The following is a 25,039-nucleotide window of genomic DNA, read 5'->3' as shown; positions in this document are numbered from 1 at the left end:
TGTTTGAGTACAACAACGACCAGGATTTATCCTTCCCCTCCTACAGTCAGAGGTCGCTGAATTTTGACCTTATCATAACTGCACAACAATCGCTGTCAAGATAATTATAAACGGGCAAATCAAATCTGGCGGTGGACAAAAATGCTGGACAAACTCAGCGGGTGAGGCAGCATCTATGGAGCGAAGGAATAGGTGACGTTTCGGGTCGAGACCCTTCCTCAGACTGATCTGCAGTCATGTTGCGAGCGGGAATGTAATAACCCCCCCCACCACGAAATCCCCTCTGGTTCAATTATGATGTCATGTGGCGATATTCTCTCTCCCGGTCTAGAATGCCTTTTAAGACAATTCATATATGTATATATATATTATTCTTTTAAACTTCCATAATCAAATATGATGTCAAGTCAGCATAATTGGAGACAATAATTAGTTGCATTTATTCTTTCAAATTTTCTGATTTTCTTTTTTGCACAAAGGTCGAAGAGAAATTAAGTCGCTGTGAGTCAAACTAGAAGAGAGACACAAAATGCTGGAGTGACTCAGCGGGTCAGGCAGTATCTTTGGAGATGATGAACAGGTCGAGCCCCTTCTTCAGACTGAGAGGCGGGGGACAAGGAACCGAGAGATACAGACGGTGTCTCACCCGCTGAGTTACTCCAGTTTTTCTTTTTTTGGCTGAGTCTATCTTCCGTTTACATCAGCATCTGCAGTTCCTTCCGACACTAGAATCCAACCAGGGTGGGTTTACACATTTCACATTAAGCGTTGATTACAAGTCATTTTATTAATTTATTGGAGTCAAGAGTGTTACATTCTCGTACTTACTGCCGGTAACGGAACAAGTTTGCGACATGCTTGATTGCAGCTTACGGGCCCATTAATGCAGGATAGCTCGGTAATTATACAATAACCAACAACGCAATTGAGAGTCAATATTGAGAAAGCTAACGGGCATGTTGGCTTTCATTGCGAGAGGATTTGACTTTAGGAGCAAGGTGGTCCTACTGCAGTTGTACAGGTCCCCGGCGAGACCGCACCTGCAGTATTGTGTGCAGTTTTGCTCTCTTAATTTGAGGAAGGGCGTTCATTCCCGGGGGGAGAAGAAAGGACAAAGCAGGAGGAGGAGCCGAGGGCTGAGTGAGAGATAGGAATGGGAGGAGACAGCGAGGGCTAACAAAATTGGGAGAATTCAATGTTCATACCCCAGGGATGCAGACTCCCCAAGCGGAAAATGTCGGATACGGAATGGGAGGGGGTGTTCCCGGGAGGTCAGGTTGGTTATTGCGGACCGAGTGGAGGTGTTCGGCGAAACGATCGCCAAGTCTCCGCTTGGTCTCACCGATGTAGATCAGCTGACATCTAGAGTAGGGGATGCAATAGATGAGATTGGAGGAGATACAGGCGAACCTCTGTCGCACCTGGAACGACTGTTTGGGTCTTTGATAACTCAGTGGGCCACGTAGCATCTCTGGAGAAAATAAACAGGTGATGTTTCGGGTCGAGACCTTTCTTCGGACTGCCTAATTCGGACTGTATGTAGAATCACGAGAGGAAGAGACCGGGTAGATGCACAGTCTCTTGACCAGAGTAGGGGAATCAGTAACCAGGACAGAGGTTTAAGATGAGGGGAGAAATATTTAATAGGCACCTGAGGAGTTACATTTTCACACAAAGTGTAGTTGGTGAATGGAACGAACTGCCAGAGGATGTAGTTTGAGGCTGGGACTATCCCACCATTTAAGAAACAGTTAGACAGGTATACATGGATAGGACATATTTGGAGGGATGGGTATCAAACGCAGGCAGGTTGGACTAGTGTTAGCTGGGATATGCTGGGCAAGTTGGGCCGAAGGGCCTGTTTCCACGCTGTATCATTCCATGACTCTTTCTGACTGTGTCTTCAACCGTTTTGCCATTTCCAATGACAGAATGCTCCTTCCTCGTTTCCCCTCCCTCTCTCAGTATCCTTGGAAAACAAGCGCGGGATAGTTAGCTTATTTAATGTTAGTAGCAGGGCCGAAACATCTGCTATCTCCGGATAATAAAAAACACATTCAAAGGCAAGTTTAATAAGTCCCCGCCGGGTGGTCCATCAAACTGCCTGGGCACTTTTGAAATGCAGCGTTCCACTCTGTTAGAGTTATAGTGCATCCCTTGTAAATCCACACCAATTATAAAGTGGGCTCCGGAAGATATAGAGTCCTTTGCCTTAGCCTGCTTGGGAAGGAGAGACCAAAATGTTGCTGCCAAACCTTAGTGTCTCTTTCCATTCTACTTTCAGTACAATAATCATTAAAGTGAAATGAAAGCCGGGTTATATCTACACGTTAATATATGTGAAGGGAGAAACTGCAAATGCTGGTTTAAACCGAAGATAGACACAAAGTGCTGGAGTAACTCGGTGGGACAGGCAGCATCTCTGGAGAGAAGGAATATGTGACGTTTTGGGGGCGAGACACTGCTGAAAGTCAAGGGGAAAGGGAAACGAGAGATGATGTGCTGAGATATAGAACAATGAATGAATGATGTGCAAAAAAGTAACGATGATACAGGAAACAAGCCATCGTCAGCCGTTTTGTTCGGTGAAAACGAGAAGTTGGTGCGACTTGGGTGGGGGAAGGGTGGAGAGAGAGGGAATGCATGGGGTTCAAAGTTCTGGAGTAACTCAGCAGGACAGGCAGCATTTCTGGGGAGAAGGAACAGGAAAAGTCGCCCTTTGCTTCTCTTCAGAGATGCTGCCTGTCCCGCTGAGTTCCCTCAGCATTTTGTGTCGATCTTTAATTGATGCGATCATTGCTTGGCCAGCGGTTACGACGAATGACACGTTACATATCATACGACGCTCAAAGGAAAATTTATTTAGTTTGTCGCCCAGTGGAACGGCGTTGCTCCGGTCCATGTCATCGCGTTTACAATGAGTGCGGGCAATTGAACACGGAGCGCCGTGCGCTGTGTGTAACTAACCTCGCATCTTCTGCCAAAGATGGGCTAAAGAAACAAATTATTATTCTCTGTATTGTAACCCCAACCAGACAAGTTATACCCTTTTGTTCGCTTCATCTGGTAATGTCTCCATACAAGACAGCAGTGAAAATGCCTGATAGGCATTCACACAATGCTCTGGCCGATGAGAATTTATTGACTATTCAACTCAATGAACGGGGCACATTTTTGGCGGGATATGTTAAACAGTGTCAGCACTTGAAATCTGGCGCTTGATAAACTGTAGGTGGTTGTGAACTCAGCCACCCCCACCCCCTCCACCTCTCACAGCCCCTCTCCCTCCCCCTCTCTCCCCCTATCTCTCCCCCCCATCCCCTTCCCCCCCCTCTCTCCTCTCCCCCATTCCCCTGCCCCCTCTCTCCCATCTCTTCCCTCCCTCTCTACCCTCCCTCCCCCCTCTCTCCCTCCCCCCCTCCCCCCCTCCCCCCCCCCCCCCCCCCCCCCCTCCCCCCCCCCCCCCCCCCCCCCCCCTCCCCCCCCCCCCCCCCCCCCCCCCCCCCCCCCCCCCCCCCCCACTCCCCCCCCCCCCTCCCCCCACCCCACCCCCCCCCCCCCCCCCCCCCCTCCTCCCCCTCCTCCTCCCTCCCTCCCCCCCCCCCCCCCCCCCCCCCCCTCTCTCCTCACCTCCCTGCTGCCAACATCACGGCACACAACTCACGGACCGGCCTTTGTGTCTGACTGACACCCACCTTTCAATTTGGACCCTTGACGTGTAATAATTTAAAGAATTCATCTTGGCGACGCAGAGCAATAGGCGATATAGTCACCCCCTCCCCCCCCCCCCCCCCCCCCCCCACCTCTCCTCTCCCCTCTTTACCCCCTCTAACCTCTCCTTTCCCTTACCCCCACCTCTCCCCTCTTTACCCCCTCTCCCCTCTCCTCTCCCTTATCCCCCCTCCCCCCCCTCCAACTAACAATTGAACAATTGAAGGGGTTTGTTCTTTAACACAGTGAATAGTGTGTTGCCCTTGCTCACTATAAATGAGTTGCAATACGTCTTGGTCTGTTTGCCACGGCGGGACAGGTGGCTTAAACTATAGCAATATATGTTGTTATCCATAACCTTTAGAGGGCGGGCCAAGCAGGGTCCTCGTCATACTGCAGATGAAGGGGGAAGAGTTGAAATGTGGTGTTATGGCAGGTGTCGGAAGGAAAGAACTTAAATAGAACTGTAGAATATCGTAGAATATTTTAGCCAAAGCAACCGAGTCAACTCGAAGTAGACTTGAATGTAAGTAAACTCCCGTGTGTAATTGCTCGAATCCAGATTAAGTGTTAGGAAGGAAGTGCAGATGCTGGTTTACACCGAAGATAGACACAAAACGCTGGAGCAACTCAGCGGGACATGCAGTATCTCTGGACCATTCTTTCTAATGGGTGACATTTGGCCGAAGAAGGCTCTCGACCTGAAATGTCACCAATTCCTTCTCTCCAGAGATGCTGCCTGTCCCGCTGAGTTAGTTACTCCAGCGCTGTACAGTGTCTGTAGTGATGTGGGGGTAATGGGCTGCCCTGGACACTGGCTGACACATTGTAGATTTCAGCACCTCTGCTTGTATTCGCCAGAGAATGCGCGGCTCTCAATGGATGGGCTGCGAGCGGAGAGTTACCGGGGTTACCTTACCGCTGAAAGATACTAGGCTAGTTCTCTGGTCATTTTTTTCCTCTCGCAGTCAGCGATTTGCATCGAACTCCGCCCGCCTGTCTTCTTGCATTGTCAGTGGCTTTCTGCTCTTTATTTGAAAATTTGGCGGGCGATACGACCATTAAGTCTTTGGAAAAAAAAGCTGTATACTCTTCGTAGGATTCAGACCACAATGTATAGATGAATTTATTAAAGCGTTGGCGGCATTCGGTGAAGGGATGTTCTAATGAAAGCGTTTAAAAGGGGGAAGGAGGGGGAGGGGGGGCAAAACATCTGTCGCGAACATTTAACAGCGGAGTACTACTGGGTAACCTCCTTCAGATTCATTTGCGCAAATGGATCGCCAGAAGAAAAAGCGACCTCGACTATTTTGAAGAATATAAAGTGGGAGACTGCAATGCAGTTTCTAAACTGAAAAAAATGTAGGGGATTTACTAATATTGTTAGAAACATAGAAACATAGAAACATAGGTGCAGATGCAGGACATTCGGCCCTTCGAGCAAGCACCCCCATTCAATATGATCACGGCTGATCCTCTAAAATCAGTACCCCGTTCCTGCCGCCTACCCATACCCCTTGCTTTCTTTAGCCCTAAGAACTAAATCTAACTCTCTCTTGAAAATATCAAGTTAATTGGCCTCCACTGCCTTCTGTGGCAGAGAATTCCACAGATTCACAACTCTCTAGGAGAATATGTTTTTCCTCATCTCAGTCCCAAATGGCCTACCCCTTATTTTTTAATATGTTCAAACACGATTAGGTTATTCTCTTGAAGCCAAACGCTTGTTCTGGTTTCGAGCCAATTACACGCGGGAGTTTACTTACATTCAAGCCCACTTCGAGTTGACTCGGTTGCTTTGGCTGAAATATTCAATGATATTCTACGGTTCTATTTAAGTTTTGCTTTTATGTTTCGGGCCACGATAAATATACGCCGTACATTTTAAGTTTATCTCAGTTTCAACATGTGTATAATATCAACTACAAACTAAACAGAACTTGTTTAACTGTACCGCTGCTGGTAAATTCATTTCACTGCACCTTTGGGTGTATGTGACGAATGCAATTGACTTTGACTTTGACTTTAATGGGGAGAAGGCAGCAGAATGGGGTTGAAAGGGAAAGATAGACCAGCCATAATTGGATGGCAGAGTAGACTCGATGGGCCGAATGGCCTAATTCTGCTCCTAGAACCTATGAAATTATGAGTCATGTGGAAAGAGTCAAGAGTGTTTCATAGTTATATGGTTCCAGACAGAACAATGATAAACACATACACACAACACACACACACACGCACACACCCACACACACCCACACACCCACACACACATACACACACACACCCCACACGCACACCCATAGACAGACACACACACACATGCACGTACTCACACACGCACACACACATGCACACGCACACACACGCACACACACACACACACACACATGGAGTATATGAATCTGGATCTCCAGAAAGATCTGAAGATGGGTCTCGACCCCAATCGTCACCCACTCCTCTCTCCAGAGATGCTGCCTGTCCCACTGAGTTTCTCCAGCTTTTTGTGTGTTTCTACAGTATATGAATAGTGTGTATATATATATATACACACAATATACACACACAAAATGCATACACATAAAACAAACAATAACAATGCAAAAGGCAAAACTTATGAACTTACATGGTGTCTAAATGCTTATTTTAAAGAAATATTAAATATTTAGGAAATGCTTTTTCTTAAGTGGGCAATGCTTTAAAGGGAAGGACAACAGGAGGGTGTTCGTTCGCTGACATTGCCCTTTTAATGAAGCATGAGAGCGCTAGCCGGGGGGGCGGGGGGGCGGGGGGGCGTCATGTGTAGAGGCGTGACTCGGGTAGAAGTTGGGAACCAGCTAATTGGCTGTGGGCGAGGAGAGAGCGGCCACCTTTGCGGGTTGATTGGCCGGGAAGGTCCGGGCTCTGGAACAAAAGTTAACCGGAGGCGCAGTGCGGTCAGTGTAAGTATGTGAGTGTTACAGAGGTTGAGTCCCAGGCAAGGAGATAGCGTCGGGACGGGTTACATGTCCCGCGGAATACCAAGTATGCCTGCCCTTTGCTGCGGGCTCCACGGCATTTCTCCCCGCTTATTACCTGTATCAAGTTGTCCAGCTGTTTAAATCGGGATTACGTCTCTCTCTGGGCTTCAAGATGCCTTGGATCACTCCTTTTGCACTTTGGACTTTTCTACTATCCCTCTTGAAGACGGGATATTCCAATTACTCTGTGGACCAATGCAATTGGAAAGGAAGGTATGGGGCTATTTTATTTACTTACTGCGCTGTGAATCAGCTTTTTTTTTGTTTTTTAAAACTCGATTTTATTGGAACTATTCGTCAGCAGTCGCAAATGGGACAAAAGTTACTTTAAAGTTCTTTAGAAATTGCGCCCTCTGCCTACCGGGGTAACATTCTGCACCACATTCGCGGTGTTTCGTGTTTGTAAATCATTTTACAAAGCAGTGAGTTTGTTTGAAGAAGGGTCCCGGCCCGAAACGTCACCTGTCCATGGTCTACAGAGACGCTGCATGACCCGCTGAGTTACTCCAGCATTTTGTGTCTATCTTTGATATAAACGAACATCAGCAGTTTATGTTTCTATTGCACTGAGTTTGTAACGGTTTTTGTTGACGAAGAATGAATGTTCCGCGAGGAAGGCTGCGGACAGTGTTGATTACTAAGGGAGTCAGGGGTTATGGGGAGAAGGCAGGAGAATGGGGTTGAGAGGGAAAGATAGGTCAGCCACGACTGAATAGCGGAATAGGCTGGATGGGCCAAATGGTCAAAATCCTGCTCCGATCACTTATGAACACCCTCGAGAGTTTTGTTTTGGCCTGAAGACACCAGGAGAGGATCGTCTGCTGCCAGGTTTTCTGAATGTTTCGTGTATGTCTGTGGCAAACCTCTGCCCGTCAGTCCCACCGACCTGATGAAACCCACCAGGGAAACTCACATCTGCCTGGCTTGTATCAGATGTTGCCTGGTCCCTATTAAAACGCAATATCAGAGTTCTCGCCCCACATTCCCAGCTTACCGGATCCCTGTGCTGTTTGACCATCGTCGCCATAAACTGGACCCATACGGGTGTCAGGGGTTATGGAGAGAATGGGGTTATGAGGGAGAGATGGATCAGCCATGATTGAATGGCGGAGTAGACTTGATGGGCCGAATGGCCTAATTCTGCTCCAATCACTTTTATGTTCTTATGACCGACTGACTCGTTTAAAAATCGCATCTGGAACGTTCATACTTTCATCTGGGGACGAGGGCGTCTTTGTTTCGCGTGTGTGGGATGATTGTTTACGGTCATTTGTGGCGGAGCCCCGCGTTGTATTAAATGGGACCCCTTTGTTATATTTGGCGCGCACACTTATTGTTACAATTGTCCCGTGGCATTAAGTTCAGCGATGCGCTGGACGGCAGCGGAATCCCATGCAATCTGCCCCCTCCCCCGAGCGTGGGACTGAGTCCCCACTTAATTCTTATTGTATTTCGTGGGGGAATATCTTTTCTGCGGAGGATGGTGTTTTGGCAGCAGGAGGGAGGTAGGGCATGTAAGCACTTGGGTATCGGGTTAACTAGAGCAGAGGACAAAGATTACAGCCCGCGGGGCGATACTTTATTATGTAGGGAGGAACTGCAAATGTTAGAATAAACTGCAGAACCTAACTGCAGAGTTAGATAGAGCTTTAGGGGCTAGTGGAGTCAAGGGATATGGGGAAAAGGCAGGCACGGGTTATTGATATGGGACGATCAGACATGATCACAATGGAATGGCGGAGCTAGCTCAAAGGGCCGAATGACCTCCTCCTGCACCTATTTTCTATGTTTCTATAAACTAAACAACAAGATAGTCAAATCACCTTCATTAGACAGTTTTAAGGGGGTCACTAACAGCACGTTAGTATGCTGTTACTACACATTCAAGTTGGCGATATGCAGAGTACTGCCCAGTCTGCCGACTACAAGTTCAGAAGAATACTGGTTTACACCGAAGATAGACACAAAAATGCTGGAGTAACTCAGCGAGTCAGGCAGCATTTCTGGAGGGAAGGAATGGGTGACGTTTCGGGTGGATACCCTTCTTCGGTCTGAAGAAACGTCCCCCACTCTTTTTCTCCAGAGATGCTGCCTGTCCCGCTGAGTTACGCCAGAACTTTGTGTCTATCTTTGCTACATTGCTTATTCTATGTAACGGTTTGACTTGAGTTGCCCGGGCTTTCGTTGGTCAACAGACCCGCTGTGAACTGCGTACGTCAGGGGATGAAACTTGTTTTAGTTGCTCCAGGCTACTTTCCAAGAGCCTTTCCAAAGAGGAAAGATCCCATAACCTAGACTGCGGAATAGCTGGTGGACTGAATGAGACGTGAACATATTTCGTGTTTGTATCGCTCATGTTGGCAGGTGCAATCGAATATTTGTATCATCAGAGATTTCGATTGTTGTTTGGGCCGAGGGTCAAATAATTCTTCCATGATTGGACGTTATCAACTCGGCACGGTGGCGCAACGGTAGAGTTGCTGCTTTTCAGCGCCAGAGACGCGGGTTCGATCCCGACCCCGGGTGCTGTTTGTGCCGAGATTGCCCGAACGTTCTCCCCGTGACCTGCGGTTTCCTCCCACGCTCCACAGACGTACAGGTCTGTAGGCTAATTGGCTCGGTGCAAATGGAAATTGTCCCTAGTGTGTGTAGGACAGTGTCAGTGTGCGGGGATCGCTGGTCGGTGCGGACTCGGTGGGCCGAAGGGCCTTTCCGCGCTGCATCTCTAAACTAAACTAAACTCGTGGGTGAGGGGGTCAGAATTATTAAGTTCAGAGGCCATTCCGCCCATCAAGTCTATGCCGCTCCAAGTAGAACAACCTTGTTATTTCTCGTAGATAGACACAAAATGCTCGACCCGAAACGTCACCCATTCCTTCTCTCCAATGACGCTGCCTGTCCCGCTGAGTTACTCCAGCATTTCGTGTCTATCCGGTTCAAACCAGCATCTGCAGTTCCTTCACACAGTGGATTATTCTGACTTGTAGCAGCTTAACAGACCTGTAATCGAGTGACAGAGCGTGGAAACAGGCCCTTCGGCCCAACTTGCCCACACCAGCCAACATGTCCCAGCTACACCAGACCCACCTGCCTCCATATCCCTCCAAACCTGTCCTATCCATGCACATGTTTATTCACCGTTGGGATAGTCCCAGCCTCAACTACCTCTGGCAGCTTGTTCCATACACCCACCACCCACTGTGAGATAGATAGATAGATAGATAGATAGATAGATAGATAGATAGATAGATAGATAGATAGATAGATAGATAGATAGATAGATAGATAGATAGATAAATGTTAATGAAAGTTAAATCAATTAATAACCACAGTATTTGTGCAAAACCAGTTGTGTCATTAACGTGTTTGTGTTTCTGGCGCAGTGGTCTATCGCAAGAGCCGGGCAGCGTGGAGCAGATCTTCCTGCACTGTGCCGAAGGTGAAGTGGAGTGGTTGTACCCGGTCGGAGCGCTGAGACTGAGCCTCTCTCCCCGCCTGCCACGGCGGCCCGTCGGCCCGGCCAGCCCAGGGGGTTCGGGCCGCATCACGGTGTGCATCAAGCCGGCGGAGAGCTTCCGCGGGGCCCAGGTCTACTTGGAGCAGGGGACCGAGTTGCAACTGGTGCTTCGGGACGAGCAGGGAGAAGGAGCTGGGCTGGAGGAAGAGACGGGGAGGGAGCCCAAGGTCCACTGTTTCAGCCGCCTGCCCGGCGAGAGGGTGGCGCTCTTTATCCAGTCTACACTGCACCGGGACATCAGCCGTCGCATTGCCGCTTTTAAGTACGATCTCCGCGGCGACTGGGGGACTGGAGCACTGCTCCCACAACAGATGGAAAGTAAGGAGCCTTCGCTTTCAAGTAGGGACGTGCTGGACGGATATCAGTAGTCGTTTTGGGTCTGGGTCATAGAGTGTGGAAATAGGCCAACATGTCCTAGCTACACTAGTCCCACCTGCCTGAGCTTGGTCCATATCCCTCCAAACCTGTCCTATCCATGCACCTGTCTAACTGGTTCTTAAAGGTTGGGAAAGTCCCTGCCTCGCCCACCTCCTCTGGCAGCTTGTTCCACACACTCACTACCCCTTTGTGTGAACAAGTTACCCCTCAGTTTGTTATTCAATCTTTTCCCCTTCACCTTGAATCCATGTCCTCTTTTCATCGATTCCCCTACTCTGGGCAAGGGGCTCCAGGCATCTATTCTGTCATTAACATTTTGCTGAAGTCCTGCCGTTTCATAAGGAGGCAGGGGATGAAATCACTCCATGCTTTTTATCTATAAAACTGTCAACCTCCACAGAGGATGTTCAGATTCCAGTGGCGTTGTGCTGGTGAAATTGTAGAAGGTGAATGTTCTGCATTATCTCCTGGGCTTGTAGTTCACTTAATTTCCATCACCTCTGTCCATCGTACTTTGGTTGAGATAGACACTAAATGCTGGAGTAACTCAGCAGGTCAGGCAGCATCTCTGGAGAAAAGGAATAGGTGATGTTTTGGGTCTCAACCTGAAATGTCACCTATTCCCTTTTCTCCAGAGATGCTTCTGACCAGTGGAGTTACTCCAGCATTTTGTGCCGATCTTTGGCGTAAACCAGCATCTGCAGTTCCGTGCTACACATATAGTTTGTTGATTTACTGTCAAAGATACAGTGGGAAAAGGTTTTTGCTGCATGCTATCCAGTCAGCAGAAAAATGATACAGTACATGATTTGCAATTGATGTAGACAATGTTGCAATTGAGGTAAAACAGTAACTTGGTGCCCAAGGGGGGCACAGTGGCCAAGCTGCTGCCTCACAGCTCCAGAGACCCCGGTTCAATCCTGACTACGGTTGCTGTCTGTATGTAGTTTGTACATTTTCTCTGTGACTGCGTGGATTTTCTCTGCGTGCTCCGGATTCCTCCCACATTCGTAGATTCAGCCTGGCCTTAGTTTTTCCAAAATTTCCAAAATTTAAGTTGGGAGCTTAACGCTAATCAACAACAGCACACAGTGGCGCAACATGTAGAGTCTCTGCCTCACAGCACTGGAGACCCAGTTCAGTCCTGACTTTAGGTATTATCTGTGTGGAGTTTGTGACCATGTGGGATTCCTCTGGGTCCTCTGGTTGCCCCTTCACTTGCCCCCCCCCCCCCCCCCCCCCCAAAAAAAAAAGATATGCAGGTCAGTAGGTTAACTGGCTGGTGTACATTGTCCCTTGCATAAAGGTGAGGTGATGACATTGGGGTCTGAACAAAGGGTTCCCACCCGAAACGTCACCTATTCCTTTTCTCGAGAGATGCTGCCCGACCCGCTGTGTTTCCCCAGCATTTAAGAAGAAACTGCAGATGCTGGGGAATCTCGAAGGTAGACAAAAGTGCTGGAGAAACTCAGCAGGTGCAGCAGCATCTATGGAGCGAAGGGAATAGGCAACGTTTCGGGCCCGAAACGTTGCCTATTCCCTTCGCTCCATAGATGCTGCTGCACCCGCTGAGTTTCTCCAGCACTTTTGTCTACCTTCGAGTTTCCCCAACATTTTGTGTCTTATCTTTCGCAAAAAGAATTATTGGGAAATTGGCCCAGTTCAGTCAAGAGTACACTATGGGTATTTTTAAGGTGGAAATTGACAGGTAATTGATAAGGGTGCCGGGAGTCGTGGGGAGAAGGTAGGAGAATGAGGTCGAGAAGGAAAGCTAAATCAGCCGTGTTTGAATGGTGGAGTAGACTCCATGGGCCGAATAGCCTGCAACTGCACCTATGACATGAACTTATAACAACATGTTTTAAACTAATCCGTAGTTTGCCCAGAATTTGTGAATAACTTAAATATCATTATAGGCTGAAGTATGAGGCATAAAAGGTTTAAATTATAGCTGTGTACACAGTAGCCCCAAACAAGAGTTGGTCTGTGAGTTGTGAGAGATGATTTGTTAAATTCAGATATGTCGCCTCAAAAGTGGTAACATAGCGCCCAACAATATTGCAACCAAATACCTTGTAGTTTCTTATTATCATGTGTAATGAGGTACAGTGAAAAGCTTTTTGTTGCTATCCAGTCGGTGAAAAGACTACACATGGTTACAATAAACCCATCCACAGTGGACAGAGACGAGGTCAAGTGTACAACGTTTAGTGCAAGATAAAAGTCTGATTAAAGCGAGTTTGAAAATCGCCAGTGAGGTAGATGGGAGGTCAGGGCCACTCTCTGGGTAGTGAGAGCATGGTTCAGTTGCCTACTAACAGCTGGGAAGATGGGGATGAGTGGGAAATGGAGAATAATCAAATTGATCTTTCGACTGCATGCGTTCCAGAGCAAGAGGACTTTATTAATAGATTAGTGCAGAGATTTGGATGGGGCTTTGATCATTGAGGGCAGCACGTTGGCAGTGGGAGAGTTGATGCCTTGCAGCGCCGGAGACCCGGGATCGATCCCGACTATAGGTGCTGTCTGTACGGAGTTTGCACGTTCTCCCCATGACCGCGTGGGTTTTCCCTGGGTTCTTCAGTTTCCTCCCACGCTCCAAAGACATGCAGGTGTGCAGGTTAATTGGCTTGATGTATGTGTAAATTGTCCCCAGTGTGTGTAGGATTGCGTTAATGTGCGGGGATTGCTGGTCGACACGGACTCGGTGGGCCGAAGGGCCTGTTCACGCCCTGTATCACTAAACTAATCAATGGCATGGAAATGGTTTCATCAGTTAAATGAATGTGCGGAGAAACAATGAGGCTAAACATGAATGTAAACAGACTAGTGGAAATCTTCAGCAGCTCACGTAGTATTTGTGGAGAGAGAAAAAAAGTAAGTGATGTTGAGAAACCTGCAAGGAATATAAAAAGGAACTGTAAAAGCATCTGTGATTAGCGAAGTCAACTACAGGGTCTCGACCTGAAATATCGTCAATCCCTTCTCTCCATAGATGCTGCCTCACCTGCTGAGTTTCTCCAGCATTTTGTGTCTACCTCTGATTTTACCAGCATCTGCAGTTCTTTCTTAAACATCTACTGCAGTCCGAAACCAGAGAATAAATAACAGCGAACATGGAAATTAAATACTTTTCTTCTGCCTGCTTAGAAGAGGCCACACTTACTATTTTTCTTTCCACATATGCTGTTTGATCTGAGTTTTTTCCAGCATTTTCTATTTTGTTTAATATTAGGTTAGTTGATTCAATGATACATTATTGTCACATGTGGCTAGGTACAGTAAAGTGCTTTGTTTTGCATACAACTTGGTAGAATGATACAGCAGACCTCACCTAGGCAGTACACAAGTGGCCATGCTTCTGGCAGTGACAAAATGGCACAAAGATCATCAAACAAACTTATCTACTGCTCATGATGTTAGACAAAGTCAACATGGATTTATGAAGTCTCAACCCGAAATGTCGCCCATTCCTTCTCTCCAGAGATGCTGCTGCCTGTTCCGATAAGTTACACCAACTTTTTGTGTCTCTCTGGTTCAAACCAGCATCTGCAGTTCTTTCCTACACATGGAATTATAAAAAGGACACAAAGTGCTGGAGTAACTCAACGGGTCAAGCTGCATCTCTTGAGAACATGGATAGGTGAAGTTTTGCGCCGGGACCCTTCTTCAGAAGAATCCTTCCTCCTAAAGAAGCGTCACGATCGGAAATGTCACCGGCCCATGTTCTCCAGGAGATGCTGCCTGACCAGCTGAGTTACTCCAGCACTTGGCGTCCTTTTGGGGAAAAAACAGCATCTGCAGCATTACGAAAGGTAGATTGTTAGGTGGGGTATCTTTTGAGGAGGGAACTGGTAAAATAAGGGGGAAATCTGTCAATGTGATATTTTGGGATTCTGCAAGGTGCCTGATTAAGAGCTATTTTACAAATAGCTTTATACTGTGGAAGGAGAACAACCGTGACATAGTAACGTTTCATTTAAAAACACTCGGTGGGCATGAAAAGCAGTTTTGCCGACCTCTGTTAAAATTCATGTCACATCTCCTGCAGGATGTAAAAACCATTCGCACATATTGTCCCTTTCTCTTTGGAGATTTGCATGCGGATTGGTGCAAAACCCTAACTTTGCTGAGAAGAGCTTTAGCCGTTGAGTTACATGATGCCACTGCACTGGTGAAATAAGTTTGAGTAATGCACCTCTGCTCACTAAAGTTTAAGCTACCACTTGTATAACCAATCTCCACATTTGTCCAATAATGAATAGAGCTTTTGTGTTTTCAAATGTAAAACCTCTGCATCCTTTAGTTCAACTGTTCAATAGCGTTCTCTTTCACCTCCCAAGGTTTTGTTTAGGGGGGGGGGGGGGAGAAACTAAAGTCTCCATTTCACTCTAGTGGGAGCAATGTTAACGTTCAGTCCATGGTTCATTTGTCTTTAACAATGCTAAGCATGTGTTACATCCAAATTCCTCCTTTTCTTGGGATTTCTGCTCTTTAAAACCTCACAGCTGAGCTGCAATGATTGTGGCTGCGCGCGGGTTGCAAATTTTTATCAAATGTATAAAGCAGAAAATCCAATTTCTGGGGGGAAAAAAAGTGCAGTTATAACTTCGCAAGGCGGCGACGACATGGCCAGAACAACGCACATGGTGTTTTTTTTAAAGAGAACAAGACTTTGCAAAGAGCAGATTTGTTGTTTGATTGAGCAATCTGTTATGTAGATTTATAGATGTAATTTCTTTCAGAAGTGAAGCTAGTTCCTCTTGGATATGAAGTTTTGGTTTGTTTCTATTGTTATGAGAAGAATAGACCCTTTAACAGCCCATCTGGTGCAGTCTGGATTTGGAACATGGGGGAATAAAAAGATAAACACTAGCTTTAACTTAAGTGACCTCATAAAGTCTACGACGGGTGATTAAAAGTTGACAGTCTGCACAATTTTTATAACTGTTCATTAATATCTCTTTTTAAATACAATTTAAAAAGTCTGGTATCCTTGGGGAAGCCACAGCTCATTTTGATTGACGATCTCAGAACTCCTCACAAAACAATCATTGTATCTTTTAATGTTAGTTAAGTGTCATATTTAGCGAAGAAAAGGACCGCGGGTCCCTGCTTTCACATCCGTGAGTTTCTGAAGCCGAGGTTTATACTTTGAAAGGGGCAACATCAAAGCACGGGACAAAAGAGTAAAATCTAAGCCACCTGTCTATTGTTACCTGGAGGCGTTGTGTTACATGGCAGCTAGAAACTGTACCACACATGCGGACCCGTGTCACATACACAGTATGTGTAACACAACAACAGTTTGCAACACTTGGTAGAGGCGGTTTAATCTGGTGATAAGCAACTTTGTAAATATAGAGATTCTGTTCAAATGTTTCTTTTTTGACAGATTTTAGTTTAGTTTAGAGATACAGCGCAGAAACAGGCCCTTCAGCCCACCGAGTCCACACCCACCAGCGATCCCTGCACACAAACACTACTCCACACGCACTAGGCACAATTTTTAAAAAACATTTTTACCAAGCCAATTAACCTACAAACCTGCACGTCTTTGGAGTGTGGAAGGAAACAAAAGATCTCTGAGGGAAAACCCATGCAGGTCACGGGGAGAAAGTACAAACTCTGTACAGACAGCACCCGTAGTCAGGATCGAACCCAGGTCTCTGGCGCTGTAAGGCAGCAACTCTACCGCTGCGCTAACAGTGCCGCCCTTCATCTGGTCAGAGGGAATAGCAATCCATATCATGGGTGTGTTTTGTTGGCCTGTGTATTTGTCAGTGTAGTTCAGTGGCGAGCAGCAGTTAAACATGGTTACTTAATCCATTTTGCATTTATTCGTGTAAGAAGTCACTGCTGATGCTGGTTTACACCGAAGATGGGTGACGTTTCTTCAGTCTGAAGAAGGGTTCTTCTGACCCGAATCTCGCCTCTTCTTTTTCTCCAGAGATGCTGCCTGACCCGCTGAGTTACTCCAGCATTTTGTGTCCCATCTTCGGTATAAACCAGCATCTGCAGTTCCTTCCTACACAGTAAAATAAACCCCGAGGCTGATTTTTGTGCTGCAGGGTTTTGATTGAACTGCACTCTGCTTGAATTGATGGAGTGAGGGGAGAAATAGCAAATTAAACTATTCCACAATGCATAAGTTTCTTGGTGATTGCTAATGTCACTTGAATATAAAGTTATATTGAAACTTCTCAATATTTGGTGCAACAACAGATGTAATGCTCTCGAGCTGAAACATAACCCACAGTGAATTTGTTTTTTTTTTGCATGCAGTTCAGTATTGCATTGCCATACATAAGCGTAATCCCCGATTATCAAAGTGTACAGAACTAGTCCCCTGAGACCACATGCAAGAGGCACCAAGTTTTGGTGCCGTTTTCAAAGTCCATCCCATGCTCTGTGTCCCATGAGGGGTACCCGATCCAGGCGAGTCCCAGGTTGCTGCAGGGCCTCCAGCCATTATCTCCCCTTGGAGGCCTGCATTGTCCGGCGGACTCGCGTCCCTCTCCGTCCACTTTTGTGTCCCGGGGATGCCTCCCGCAGCCGATCTTGAGGGCGAGAAGGCCAGACCGTGGTTCCCTCTCCCCTCCGGCCTTGCTCCTCGTGTCTGTCATCGCTGGCTCCCTCCTCTACGGCCCCTGGTCTGTGGGGGGACGAGCAGGGCCAGCTCGTCTGCTTCCTTCCCCACCCCTACAACAGGCTGCAGACAAGACTGCCTGGTCTATCAGCCCAGCAAACTTGCCTTGCCATTCAGTACGATCATGTCTAACCACCTTTGTAAATGCAGTAAAAAGAAATCAGAGGATCAGGTGTACAGAATGAGATGGCCACAGTGAAACGAGAAAAGGGACAAAACGGGTGAAATAAAACACTGGGAATAAAATAAAAACCGATATACTTAAACGTGGAGTGGGTTGACCACGTCTGACACCATGTTGAGTGAATCAAACATACTCACTGATCTGGTACAACTGTATTTATTGAGTAATGCATACAACACAGTTAATTCTAGCATGGTAATTCTACTGTGCAGCAGTACTGACTGGCAGCACATGAATGGTGTGGTAGCAGGTGGAGCTTCGAATAATAAAGCACTACATCACACTAAGTCACCAATCTACAATAACTCCTTCTCCTTCCAACCCTTCATGCCTTGTATAATGAGCAACCCGGCCTCCACAGAATCTGTGGGATTGAATTCCACTTGTTTACCACCCTGTAAGTGAAGACATTTCTCCTGTTCACAATCTTAAATCTCCTGCCCCGTAACTTGAGATTGTGATTGCGACCCCCTCATTTTAAACCTCCAGCCAGGGGAATGATTATCCTTGCTTCTACTATGTCCAGCCCTGTCAACATTTAAAGTTTCAATTAGGTCTCCTGCATTGTTCAAAACTTAGGTGAATGCAAACTTATTTAACTTAATCTCTTTCTAAATGGCAGTCTCATCATCCCAGGAATCGGTCTGGTGAACTTTACTTGGCATTGAGGGAGGATGTTGTATTATATAATTTTTTTTTTTTTTAAAGGGATCTTGGTCCAAGGACAAGTAGGAGGAGATGTCTCGATGAGAGTTGTCTCGACCCGAAACGTCACCCATTCCTTCTCTCCAGTGATGCTGCCTGTCCCACTGAGTTACTCCAGCATTTTGTGTCTGTCTTTGGTATTGAGGGAGTTCAGCTCTAACATGTTTTGGATATTGGCAAACAAAAACTACACAGGGTACCCCAGTATGGTTGCACCTTGGCCATGCACACTTGTAGCAACTCTCTCGTCCTTACTCCTCAACTCGACTCCTCTCGGTGCAAATGCTGTTGTTAACTCGCAGGGTCAGGCAGCATCTCTGGAGAAAATGGATAGATGATGTTTCAGGTCGGGACACTTCTTCAGACCTTCATCATTCAAAGGCACAAAGTGCTGGAGTAGCCTAGCAGGTCAGGCAGCATCTCTGGAGAACATGGATGGTTTGGGTCAGGATCTTTCGGCAGACCCGAAACACCATCTATCCATTTCCTCCAGAGATGCTGCCTGACCCGCTGAGTTACTCCAGCGTTTTGTGTCTCTTTGGTATAGACCAGCCTCTGCAGTTTACTTTCTATTACATTCTACCACTTTTAACTGCCGTGTGTTTGTTTTCTATAACACTCCAGTCTCCAGTACATCAATACATCCTAGTCTAACATAATACCATTCTGTTTCCACCCAAAGTGTATAACTTGACATCGATGAACATTATTAGGATAGTTTTATTATTGCCGCATGTACCGAGGTACAGTGAAAAGCTTTGTTTTGCACGCCGTCAGATCAGATCAGATAATATCATACATAAATAAATACAATCACGTCAAACTAAGGTACACTAGGTAGAGCAAAGGATAAGAAAGCAGAAATAGACACACACATTGCTGGAGTAACTCAGCGGGACAGGCAGCATCTCTGGAGAGAAGGAATAGGTCACGTTTTGGGTTGAGACCCTTCTTCAGAATCAGTCTGAAGAAGGGTCTCGACCTGAAATATCACCCATTCCTTCTCTCTAGAGATGCTGCCTGTCCCGCTGAGTTACTCCAGCATTGTGTGTCCATCTTTGGTTTAAACCAGCATCTGCAGTTCCTTCATATACATAAGAAACCAGAATATAGTTCTCGGCATCGTAGTGCACCAGTTCCATGGACAAATTCCATTGTCCGCAATGGGGTGGAGGTGAGGATAGACACAAAGGGCTGGAGTAACTCGGGGGGTCAGGCAGCATTACTGGAGGAAAAGGATAGAGTTGGCTTATTAAAACCCTTGCTAGTGAACTAAGATTTTGGCCAATGAAATACATACCAATATAGGCTCATTACATCATTCTCATCTTACTTGCACTCTGGTTAATTGCTCACCCATCCATGCTCCTATTAAAGGAATAGATGTTAAATGTGCTTTTATTTGCATCTGTGGAACCCCTGGTTTTGTCCTCTAATAACAGTAATTTTATTTGCATTGTAAAGTTTTATAGGTCCCGACCCAATTTGCAACACGCTGCTAATCTGTTAATTGTCCATGTACCTGCTCATTTAGCCAGGGCAGGTGTGACACTCCAAGCCATTTAAACAGCTGGGATCCAGGGCTAACTTGGCCTATGCATTCTCAGCCCCACTGCCCCATCATAGACTACAATGCTGTAGAAACCCTGTGTACGTAATCCTACCGTGATCATGGTTTTCAGTAAGCTCCACACACTAGTGCTGTGGCTGTCGTTATGGACATCATTCCTTGTGCAAGAAGGAACTGCAGATGCTGGTTTAAACCAAAGATAGACACAAAAAACTGGGGTAACTCAGCAGGACAGGCAGCATCTCTGGAGTGAAGGAATGGGTGACGTTTCGGGTCGAGACCTTTCTTCAGACTGATTCCAGCTTTTTACTCCAGCTTTTTGTCTATCTTGGGCATCATTCCTTGTATTGCAGCTGGTGATGTCTTTTATCCGATGTATTTTAATATCCAATAAATAACATTAATAAATTGGAGGAACTGCACACACTAAGGTACTAGAAGTTCATAAGATCATAAGTGATAGGAGCAGATTTAGGCCATTCGGCCCGTCAAGTCTACTCTGCCATTCAAACATGGCCGATCTATCTCGCCCTCCTAATCCCATTCTCCTGCCTTCTCCCAATAACCCCTGACACCCGTACTAATCAAGAATCTATCTATCTCTGCCTTAAATATATCCACTGACTTGGCTTCCACAGCCTTCTGTGGCAAGACATTCCACAGATTCACCACCCTCTGGCTAAAGAAAAACAATCATCTTGTGTTAACTTACTCATTCCTAGGATCATTCTTGTAAACCTCCTCAGAACCCTCTCCAGAGCCAGCACGTGCTGGCTCAGATATGGTGGCCAGAATTGCTTACAATATTCCAAATGTGGCCTGACCAAAGAAATTTGCTAAATTGAAAGATGAAAATATGAGCCTTTGAGATAATGACACACAAGAACGACCATTTCAGTTCATGACGCGGATAGATCTACATCTCCGAATACAGGTTTGAAAAATTCTCTTTTAAGGGGCCTTCTCTTCTATTTCTACTTTCCACTTTTTCTTTTTCTTTTTTCTTTTTTATATACACACTTCACGTTTTTCTACTCTCTACCATCTATTGTTCCACTTTTTCCTCTTTCTATTGTTTTCTTTTTCTTGTCTTGCTTACTTCCTTCTCATAACATAAAACTAGAGGTTGTACATAGAATGGCATCTAAAATTAGGTTCCACTGTACTGTTTTGTACTGTATTAACTTCTAATAAAATAAACAAAAAAAAAGGACGACCATATAGTTCACAATGAGGGGGTGGGGAAGGCTTTATATTGTGGTTCATTTGGGCAGAAAATAGGCAAAATGGAATAAATCCATGCTGGAACTGTGAATAGTTGAAAATTGTGCAGTTCTAGACAATACATTGTAGGGTAGATCAACTTGTACTTCTGCCTGCACAGTAGATTTTATAAATAAAAGGATGCAAAGTCCTGCAATATCTCAATCGGTCAGGCAGCATCTCGGGGGGGACATGAATAGGCGACGTTTCGGGTCAGGACCCTTCTTCAGATTCAAAAAGCGTCCAGCACCACCAGACTGAAGAAAGGTCCCGACCCTAAACGTAGCATATTCATGTTCTCCAGTGATGCTGCCCGACCCGTTGAGTTACTCCAGTACCTTGTGTCCTTTTCAAAACAAAATAGTAAACCAGCATCTGCTGTTCCGTGTGTCTACACCAGATTTGAGTATGTTCCCAGGGCTGGAAAATTATGGTTTTGGAGGAAACACTTGGGGTTATTTTGAACGTGGGAGTTAATTGAGTTGTATAAAAACTGTGGTTTGGATAGAATAAAGTGCAAGGGACGTATTTCCCTTGCCAACAGCATTAAAGCCAGTGAAGCATAGTTCTTAGGTCATTGGTAGAGAGAGGAGAGATGATAGGGTCTCTAAATGGTGCTGCCAGTCAGGATCTCACTGCTTGAAAGGGTGGTCAAAGCAGAAGCTCTCACAGCACTTAAAAATACTTAGATGTGCAGCTGAGAGTTGGGGCCTGCCTGCTGGATAACAGATGGTGCTGGGAATGGGCTTAAGGCTGGGTAACTTTTTTTTAATTTAATTTTTGGGCCTGTAAGTTGCAGAGTGGCACAACGGTAGAGTTGCTGCCATCGGCACCAGAGACCCGGGTTCAATCCTGACTACGGGTGCTGTCTGTATGGAGTTTGTACATTCGCCCCGTGACAGCATATGTTTCCTCACGGTGCTCATGTTTCCTCCCCCACTCTAAAGACGTTACAGGTTTGTGGGTTAATTAGCTTTGGTAGGTTGGAAAATGTTCCCTAGTTAGTGTACGGGGTGATCGATGGTCGGCGTGGACTCGTTGGGCCGAAGGGCCTGTTTCCACCACTCTATCACTAAATGCTAAAGTCTAAGGTAAAGTCTAAAATTCACGTCATAGGAGCAGTATTGGGCCATTCGGCCCATCAAGAACCCTCCACCATTGAATCATGACTGATCTATCTTTCCCTCAACCTCATTCTTCCCATAACCCTCGATGCAAAAATTCCATTGGACTGAAGATGTTCTTTGAGGCCCTTAAATTCTTCTGCCAATAAAAGCCAGCCCTTTGATGTATTTAGTAACTGTAAATGCAATGCAATATCTCAGATTTTTCTCCTTTTTAAAATGCCTCAGACAATTCCTATTGTAGTAATGAATGTTAAAGCTCCAGCCCTTTCAAAGATTAGTTTATTTTATTGTCATGTGTACTGAGGTACAGTGAAAAGCCTTTTTTGCGGCATGATATCCAGTCAGCGGAAAGACTAAGAAAGACACACGAAGTTGGAGTAACTCCGCGGGTCAGGCAGCATAGCATCTCTGGAGAAAAGGAATAGGTGACGTTTCGGGTTGAGTCCCTGGCCTGTTTCCTTTCTCATTGTTATGTCTTTGCACATCATTCATTCATTTGTTCTATATCACCGTCTGTATCTCTTGTTTCCCTTTACCCTGACTCTGTCTGAAGAAGGGTCTCGACCCGAAACATAACCTAGTTCATTTTCTCCAGAGATGGTGCCTGGCCCGCTGAGTTACTCCAGCTTTTTGTGTCCATCAGTGAAAAGACTATACATGATTACAATCGAGCCGTCAACAGTGCATAGGCTACCTGATGCACCGCATTTTTCAAGATTCTTCACCTCAAGCTTATGTGGTGGAATTTTTGAAAACATCGTATTAGAAAGGCACAGTTTGCCTGCAGGTTAAGTGACCCCCTGTTGCTTACGTCAGCCCTGCACAGACTACTTAAGCCATCCATCACACTGCAGGTCTGAGAAGTTATGGTGAGGTCGTAAAGTGCAGCTGGAGGCAAAGCAGGAGGTGTCTGAAGGGGAGGCTGGACACTAAAACAGTTTGCACTTCCCCAACCCTAAACAAACTATTTGTGGTTGTTGGGCCATGAAGGACACAGTCTGTTTAATTCCGAACACATTTAACTATTAAAACAGTGATGGGGGCAAATCGCTGAGGCTGGAATTCATTGACTGTACTCACAATATTCTCAAAATGTTCATCGTGAACACCCTCGCACTGTGTGTTCATTTAGTTTGATTCACAAGTTACAGGAGTAGAATTAGGCCATTCGTCCCATCGTGTCTGCTCTGCCATTCAATCGTGGCTGATCTCTGCCTCACAATCCCATTTTCCTGCCTTCTCCCCATAACCTTTGACACTAGTTCTAATCAAGAATTTGTCTATCTCTGCCTTAAAAATATCCACTGGCTTGGCCCCACAGCCCATGATTGAATGGCAGAGTAGACCTGATGGGCCGAATGGCCTAATTCTGCTTCTATCACTTCTGAGCTTATAAAAAAGCTCCAATATGACCCAGTTTTGACATTAACGGCTATTTGTGGCTTGTGGTTTGTTCTATATGGTGACTTTACACATTTGTGACCATGTATTCCTCAGTAAGATAGAACGATTGTCCCAATGGGTCTGCCTGCGTTAGTGGCTTTACAACATTGTGACTGTGTGTAATTGAACAGGGTTTTAAACTATTTTCGCATCAAGTATTATACAGAAAGCCTTGTCACTGAAGTACCTCAAGCTGTGGTTTTCTGCTCTGGGAATAAGTGAAGCTTTATTGAACAGAAAAACTACTTGGGGAAAGCATGCATGTTGAAATTAGGGTGTTTGTGAATAGGCTTTATTGTACTGCCATGTTTTGTTCACCAGAGATGATTAAACAAAACCCATCAGTTGACAAGGAGATTGCATGTTTTCAGCAAAGTGCTTTCCAAAAATTTGACAAATTAAGGCCTTGCTTACTTCAACTTTACAAACCTTAATTCATGTATTTGCAGATGATTTTAACTCTTATATTCATAAGTTCTGGGAGCAGAATTAGGCCATTTGGCCCATCAAGTCTACTCTGCCATTCAATCATGGCTGATTTATCTTTCATAGAAACATAGAAATTAGGTGCAGGAGTAGGCCATTCGGCCCTTCGAGCCTGCACCGCCATTCAATATGATCATGGCTGATCATCCAACTCAGTATCCCGTACCTGCCTTCTCTCCATACCCCCTGATCCCCTTAGCCACAAGGGCCACATCTAACTCCCTCTTAAATATAGCCAATGAACTGGCCTCAACTACCCTCTGTGGCAGAGAGTTCCAGAGATTCACCACTCTCTGTGTGAAAAATGTTCCCTCTGCCCTATTCTCCAGACTTTTCCCCCATAACTCCAGACACTCTTAACTAGTCAAGAACCTTAAATATATCCAGTGACTTGGCCTCCAATGAATTCCACAGATTCACCACTCTAAATAAAGAAATTCATCCTCATCTCCTTATCTCCTTTCTAAAAGTAAGTCCTTATATTCTGAGGCTATGGTCCTAGACTCTCCCACTGGTGGAACCATCCTCTCCACATCTGCTCTATCCAGTTCTTTATTGTTGGATGAAAATGGGTAATAGGATATTGTCGGCCCATCTCACACCTTGTGTAATTTCTTATTGATGTGTAGTGTTTTCTGAGTCATTCGTAACTGTCACTGTATGTCATGTTGTTACTTGTGGGCGGAGCACCAAGGCAAATTCCTTGTATGTGAATACTTGGCCAATAAACTTACTTACTTATGTTGAAGTTGAGGGAAAGGACGTTGGAAAGTGCAAAAGACAAACACAAAATGCTGGAGTAACTCAGCGGGACAGGCAGCATCTCTGGAGAGAAGGAATGGGTGACGTTTCGGGTCAAGACCCTTCATCAGAAGGTGCAAATCTGGTTGCCATCTCTTAATCAACAGAGAGCTTACATTCCTGTTTCCAATTCCTAATGAGTTGTGTGCAGATATTAAATAATCATCGGCTGTTGTCATGCAATA

At 45.8% G+C, this 25,039-nt stretch overlaps 1 protein-coding gene across 3 annotated transcripts in view; it reads left to right on the top strand.

Annotated features, from left to right (window-relative positions):
• Positions 1 to 6,620: 6,620 nt before the first annotated feature.
• The window catches only part of metrn (meteorin, glial cell differentiation regulator), a 63,034-nt gene continuing 44,615 nt past the window's right edge, over positions 6,621 to 25,039 (top strand). For 2 of the 3 annotated variants that reach the window (XM_055651152.1, XM_055651151.1), the window contains exons 1-2: positions 6,621 to 6,944; positions 10,115 to 10,566. In XM_055651152.1, the coding sequence (XP_055507127.1) occupies positions 6,844 to 6,944; positions 10,115 to 10,566 (553 nt within the window). In that variant the 5' untranslated portion in view covers positions 6,621 to 6,843. The remainder of the gene's footprint in view (positions 6,945 to 10,114; positions 10,567 to 25,039) is intronic. The other variant, XM_055651150.1, reaches the window with a different exon arrangement.

The sequence above is a fragment of the Leucoraja erinacea genome, chromosome 20, assembly GCF_028641065.1.
Source record: "Leucoraja erinacea ecotype New England chromosome 20, Leri_hhj_1, whole genome shotgun sequence".
NCBI classification, from domain to species: Eukaryota; Metazoa; Chordata; class Chondrichthyes; order Rajiformes; family Rajidae; genus Leucoraja; species Leucoraja erinaceus.
Note: the sequence above shows the minus strand (reverse complement) of the source record. Positions and strands in the feature narration are given on the sequence as shown.